A 6,919-nucleotide genomic window follows, 5' to 3' on the forward strand; every position below is an offset into this window, starting at 1 on the left:
AGATATATGCTATCATCAATCATTTCAAGTTCAAATTTCAATAGACAGTATGATTAATTATATTACAAATAATTGAATGACTCATAAAACGCATTTATAAACCACTGGAAAAAGCGTACAAGAAGATAAATAATTTATTGATAAATGTAACAGCCAAAATTAGTCATTTATTTTTGAAAGTCACGTGAGCACAACAAGAAAATCCCGTGTACGTCATCATGAAAAGTGCTTGTACATAGTATTTTTAGTATTTGACAAAAAGGAAAAGGTAAGCATTTTATTTGAAGATATGTTTAAATTGATTTTTCTGTCAATATTTTATTTTATTTGGGTAACATTACATGCATTTCATTAAAAAATGACCCGAAAGCTCAGTATGGATACAGACAAATGGGCCCCAAGTAAGATCGGCCCAAAAAGAGTCAAATCGGCCTCATGTCAAATCGGCCACACTTTTTTATTACTTTTTCATTTATATTTTTATAGGGTGTTGCAGTATAAAAGGATGGGACGGGGATATCCTCTGGCTTCCATAACTTTATATGTCGCTTTTAAGTTTTATCTTGACGTTGCAACAGGTCTAGCAGTAGTTATAAAACCTGTCGCTTCAAAGTCTCCTTAGCTAGGACAGGATAGGATACTGATAGGATATGATACTGTTAGGACATGATGTCATTGTAATTATCTTAGTCTTGTAGTTCTTTTTCAACTTGCTTTTACCTAATGTCAAAAAATTTGCACTTAACATATTTGTTTTTACAGCTATTCCCAGACAACGCGCCTGCTTAGTGTAATCGATTATGATTTTGAAGCAGTAAAATGTAGAGATAGGATAGGATATATTGGATTGGATAGAATAAGATTGATTGATTGACTAATTTTAGGGCCGGTTCGACTTGGAGCCGATCTCACTTGGGGCCATTATTTGACTAGTTTGGGTCGAAAGGGATACTGGACTTTCGGCCCAAAACCAAATCGTTACCAAGATGGCATCTACATGTACGTGATACTGCTTAACAATCAATTCTGATTATGACTAGCATTGCACGGGGCTTTATTAAAAAGCTATATATCTGGAGTTATGCCCCTTATTAAAGTTAGAATTTTGTCACAATTGCATATTTAAGACTATGAAAGGTATCAACAGCTATCATTCTGATAAGATAACTTTTAATGTATCAAACCCTTTTGTGTTTCATTCAATTTCTTAATGTGTGAATAATAATCTATTCAGAAAAGACCAAATTTTTAATTTTATTTTTTTACTGCACATTGCTCTGTAACTGTAAAAAGTTCTTTATCAATGTTAAAGATATGGAAACATCTGCTACAAGTGGTGGAAATGAAACAAACATCTCTACATACGTGTTTCTGGACTTTGAAACAACAAGTTTACTGGACAGAAAATGCCGGATAACAGAAATGTGCTTGTTGGCTGTAAACAGAGTAGACTTGACGGCTGCAGGAAGCTTCCCCAGAGTAACAAACAAATTAACAGTTTGCCTTGACCCCCAGCAACCAATCTCCATGACATCAAGCAATATCACAGGTAAATGAAAAGTGTTTTCTTTGTCTAAGGCAAATAAGCCAAAAGTACTGTACATTTCATTTGGTATACAATGACATTTTATAAGTCAAAGCGTTGAATGAATTAAGTCTTAGAGAGGAAAACACAATAACTTTGAACTTAAAATGTAAAGCAGACAAAGTTTTATCCTGGAAATTATGGCAGCTACTTTTCTTAAGTGTTAATTGGTAGTTCCTTTCAGAAATAATAGCTCATTAAGTTTAACATTATGCCTAAAAGGCTTTTCTCCAAACTCATGAAATGGTAATTTATATATTTGTTAATTACAGATATCAATAATAAGTAATATCTACATACCATGTTTTTACTGTTACAGGTTTATATAATGACAGCTTAGAAAACCAAAAACCATTTTCAGATGAAACCATTGCACTGATAAATGCATTTCTCAACCACTTAAGAAAGCCAATATGCTTGTTAGCACACAATGGAAATAGGTTCGATTTTCTACTGCTTGTGGCAGAACTTAAAAGACTCAACCAATCACTTAATAATTCAATTTGGTGTGCAGACACTTTGGAAGCCTTTAGGTCATTGGATGGTTTGCCGGCAGTATATACCCCATCATCCAATCAGAGTCATGTAAAGAAATTTCAAAACTCTCCAAGTAATGGTGACAACACCCCAGTAACATCAGCAAAGTCAAGCACAAATACTCCTTTAAAAAGAAAAGGAACAACTGAATTCAGCACTCCAAGTGATAATTCACCAAAGGTTAGCAAACTTGAATTTTCTCACAAAACAAACCTTTCTGCAGAAAAGGTTAAAAAGAAACTTACATTTGAAAGTATTCAAGACAAGACTACAGATGATACTAAGCAAGATAAAAAAGAAACAGAAGAAGTGGAAGAGGCAACTGAAGAATTCTCATCAAGTTTAGATGATACTCATTATCTTAAGGCTCTTGAATCTGTTGAGAAAGGTCTATGTCAAGAAACACTTGTATTTGATAAATCTGCTGGTGATTGTTTATCTGAGAGTACAAAGAAGGAACCGGAAAATGAAGATACAAAAAGTATACAATCACCAGCTAATAATTCAACAGTTTTAGAAACATCTGCTGCTGGAACATGTTGTGTTGCCAATGGTACAGGTTATTACATCAGGCAGAGTACACAAGAACTTTTAAAAGAAGAAAAGAATGCTGTTCCAAGGAGGGATGAATCAGGGGGCAATATTGCCTCTTCTCCTGTTGTTAAATCTGAGGAACAAATTAACAGTACATCACCTAAACTGGAAAACTGTTTGAAAGAAACTGAATTTTCAAGTGGCAAAAAGGTCCAGATGTCCACCACAAAAACAAATTTTGTTGTTACATTGACATCCAAGCAGTATTCACCTTTAACAGCAGAAACAAATAATTTCTCAAGTAGAGATAATTGTCTGTCAGAAAACAAAAATGTGTTGAGTTCTTCAGAAAAAGAATCGATTCAAGCAGATGTATCTAACGCTTCAAATGGATCACCAATGCCTTTGGCATCATGCCAGGTATCAAACTGTGCACAATCAAATTCAGTATTAGTGTCTGACAAAGGTATGTCTGCATCTTTAAAAGTTTCATCAGCAAGAACATCAACTGATGTACAAATCATTACAAGACATTCAGATATTAAATCAGAGCCAACAGCAGTTGTGTCAACTCTACTTGCAAATTCTACTAGTTTTACACCAGTTTCAACAACATCTGATTCAGCAAATTTGTTAGATTCAAAGTCAGTGTTCACTTCAAATAAAGCAACTTGTTTAAAACCGTCACCACTCCCAACAACACCTATCGTAACAAATTCTGTAAAACAGACTCAGATTTCTGGCTTATCAACAGAAGATTTATTAAAAACAAAACCAGACTTGGCAGCAGGAACACAAAATGGATCACCATACCTTCAAAGACAGTCATACAAATTGGAAGAAATATACTTGAGGAAATTTGGAAGCCGACCACCCCAATCACATAAAGCAGAAGATGACTGTATTACCCTTTTGAAAATTGCTAAAAGTTCTCCGAACTTTATGGATTGGGTGGACAAGAATTCAGTATTACTTTCTTCTATTGATTCACCATTTTAAGATTACAATAATTTTCTGTTTCCCTTTAGTCCTGTTGATAGCATTTTTGATACTAACATTTGGATACTTTACAAAAATGTTTCAATTTTATGATTTTATAGGTTGACACGTAACAAGTGATATATTCGATGAAATTATTGATATTCATTCAATACACTGTTTTATACATACTCTATTTAACTTATTTTTTATACTCAATTTAACTTATTTTTGATGGGCCAGTTGTATTTTCTGTATTCAACATATTTTAATCAGCAAATTTTACTATATCATGACATTCTAAGTATTTATTCTATTTTAATACAACTCAAATTTGTACATTTGTATTTTATGTTTTATTATATTTATTCATCTTTATAAAATGATATTATAGTAAATACAGATTGAATCTATACAACTCAATTTGCTTAAATCATGTTAAAGAATACATGTAATTGCTTTATTGAAAAATTACACCCTTGTTATACATAAATTTAGTTATTGAGATATTCTTTTTAAATTTGACTTTGTTTTGTAATGAAAATGGACACACATTTTTTATCTGGATTTTACCCAGTAGATGGATATGATTTGGTGAAGTGGTTTCTTAAATATATATACTGTTTTAATGTGTATAAATATACCTCTTTGTCCTTGGTCCAGCATACACAGGATCTATACAGTGCTGAGATTATTTTTGATACTAACAATTACATAATTTACTTTTTTACTTAATAAATCAAAGAGTTTGTTAAGTCTTGATGAAAAATATAGTATTTACCACAACTTTACAGGGAATTCTTAATTTTATAGACTGTTATAACTCTATGAAATTTATTCTAACAAGCCAGTTTTACTGTTATTATAGTCATATGTATGCATTGTTCTTTTTTGTTAAATGAATACTTGTATTATAATGTGATAAGTTTATTAAACCCTTGTATATTAACCTTTTAACAATATATTTATTTTTATATCGACTTTGTTTTTTGCCATGAAAAGAAATAAACAATTTTCCTTGTCAATCATTCACCTTGTTTGTTCACAAAATACAATTGTATAATTTCAATAAATGAGAACAAAGAAAACACCAAAAATATCAGCTTATAGACAAAATTAAACATGTTCATACTTTCCATTTTCTCTTTAAAGTACACCTATTTAATTTAGCCCAATAACAGAATGGTATTGGTGATAAATGCTGTTTATTCCTTGTTATAAGCTTTCAAATTACAAAGTTGAAAAAATCAACAAGGAAGGATGGCATTCAATGAACACATCCCCCAACACGGGACCACCAGCAAAGTTAAAATGACCAACTGTCCTGCTCACAATGTTCATGTATCACAAAATATAACGGCAGAGAATAACTAGAGGTTTTTTTTTTAAAAAGTTTTCTCTTATATTAGTCTACTTAACAATGATGATCCCCAATGTCAATCCAACTTTTAGAAGTAAGGACCACCTGCACATTGAACTGACTGACCTCTTAACCAATATGGGTCATTTACTAGTTATAACCAACATCCACACCAAATCTAAGGACTGAAGGCAAAAGCCTTATCACTATATTGGTCGGACAAGCATGGCATGGTCAAGGTCTCAAGCCCACAGTTACCTTCACCTCAAACCAATCAGGCTCAACTTCTACATGTAGTTGAATATAACCATGAAAACAAGAATAAAGATCAACAAGACAAAGGCAACGTTCACAGGACGGAGCCAAACTTTACCAAATCTTAGGATTGAAGGCCAAAACATTAGAATTTATGTAGTTATTGGTCATATTAGGCTAGAGGGTCTGGATCTTTGACCCACTGTCTTCAATACCCAAAGGAGTTGTCTATTAGTCATGACCAATCTTATAAATGGTTGCTGAAACGTCACCTAGAAACAATAGTCCTCTTGTTTCCAAATCGTAGAACTACAGACCAAAGCATTCTAAACTTTTAGTGGTCAAAGTCTGACTTTTGGCCAACTGACCTAAAAAAAACAATATTGAGTCATATACATGACCACCCTTCTTACGAAATCGTAGGACTGCAGGCAAAAACACACTATTGTTACTGGTCTGGAAAGATTGTTTGTGGTCAAGGCCACTGACCGACGCTCCTCTACTCGTCATGATCAGTCCCACATCATATGTAAGCTCCAGCTCTTGAGGTTTCAGACAAGATAATTAAAGGCTTTTCCATAAACATGTAAGGAAAACACAGATCCCCCATCCGGAGGAACGCAGCTTTGAGTTAGCATTGCTTAAGACGGTGCTAGAGGGCGTGAACGGTTAAGCAGGTACTACGGAGCGTGAACGGTAATTTTGCGCTTTCCAATACCGTCCATGAACAGGCTCAATCAAACCGAGCCGTGTTGGGCTTTCTTTAGGGATTCGGGTTTTCTCTATTCGCATGGACCCTGAAAGTAGTCTAACTAGACTTGTCAAAGAGACATCGAGATATTGTTTTGGACAGGGGGTGTCGTTTTGAAACGGTTTGACCCTACAGAAAAAGCAGACTGTGAAATGGGTCAAACTGTTTATGCTTAATTAGTCTATAATAAGTAGGGGAGGAGGAGGGTGACAGGAATGAAGGATGCGTTCATTGCATGTCGCACTTCCTTGATGGTCATGTTTGTTTTGATTTTTTATTTCATACATGGAAACAAATAATGAAAACGTTACCACATTAAAATACTAAACAATATCGAAATCTAACGACTGCCATAGTTAATACGAAATGAAAAATAAAACACAGAAAATACCATCTAAATACTTATACAAAGATAAGCCGATGACCATAGCAAATATCTAAATGTCCAAGAAGAAGGCAGATGAACTTAAAAATATCACTACAAAGGGCGCGACGAAACAAGGACAATGACAAAAAGTAAGACAATTCAGTCATAGTTTTCCACTTTATACGTCTGATCATGCACCGCTTTTCATGTACGTGTCACATTTTCAATTTCCCTCTTAGGGCGTTTTTATGGTTTCCAGTGTATCTTATGTTGTAATTATACAGGTCTAGTCGCTAAAGGGGTTTTAAATTGCTCTGTTAATTAATGTGACAGACAACACAGACCCAGACACAACCTCGCAAAAAGGATTACTTTACGTACCTTGTGTAACTGGAACATTGAAGACTAACAGAGAGATTCAGTGCACCTTTAACTGGTTTAAACTCCCAAGAAATGCCATCGCTGCTTACCGTTCCAAGGCGGCGACCCTCTATGTTCTTAAGTATTACGTCTTTAGGTTCCACGATAACCGCCGTATGAACACATCTGCGG

The 6,919-nt window shown here is 34.1% G+C and overlaps 1 protein-coding gene across 2 annotated transcripts; it reads left to right on the forward strand.

Moving 5' to 3' along the window:
• Positions 1-136: 136 nt before the first annotated feature.
• Positions 137-4,659, forward strand: LOC132750322 (uncharacterized). 2 transcript variants are annotated; one of them, XM_060740279.1, is made up of 3 exons: positions 137-268; positions 1,313-1,549; positions 1,905-4,659. In XM_060740279.1, exons 2-3 carry the CDS (start codon positions 1,315-1,317, stop codon positions 3,653-3,655), a joined length of 1,986 nt encoding a protein of 661 aa, XP_060596262.1. In that variant the 5' UTR covers positions 137-268; positions 1,313-1,314; the 3' UTR covers positions 3,656-4,659. The 2 variants fall into 2 exon arrangements, with proteins under 2 accessions (XP_060596262.1, XP_060596261.1); XM_060740278.1 differs by lacking the exon at positions 137-268 and adding an exon at positions 458-999.
• The last annotated feature ends 2,260 nt before the right edge of the window (positions 4,660-6,919 follow it).

This window comes from Ruditapes philippinarum, unplaced genomic scaffold, assembly GCF_026571515.1.
Source record: "Ruditapes philippinarum isolate M1 unplaced genomic scaffold, ASM2657151v2 ctg1966_1_1_1_1, whole genome shotgun sequence".
In the NCBI taxonomy this organism is placed as follows: domain Eukaryota; kingdom Metazoa; phylum Mollusca; class Bivalvia; order Venerida; family Veneridae; genus Ruditapes; species Ruditapes philippinarum.

Excerpts from the sequence above, each read along its gene's own strand:
- LOC132750322 (XM_060740278.1), top strand. Across the intron at positions 1,550-1,904 it reads GACATCAAGCAATATCACAG|GTTTATATAATGACAGCTTA; the intron begins GTAAATGAAAAG and ends TTACTGTTACAG.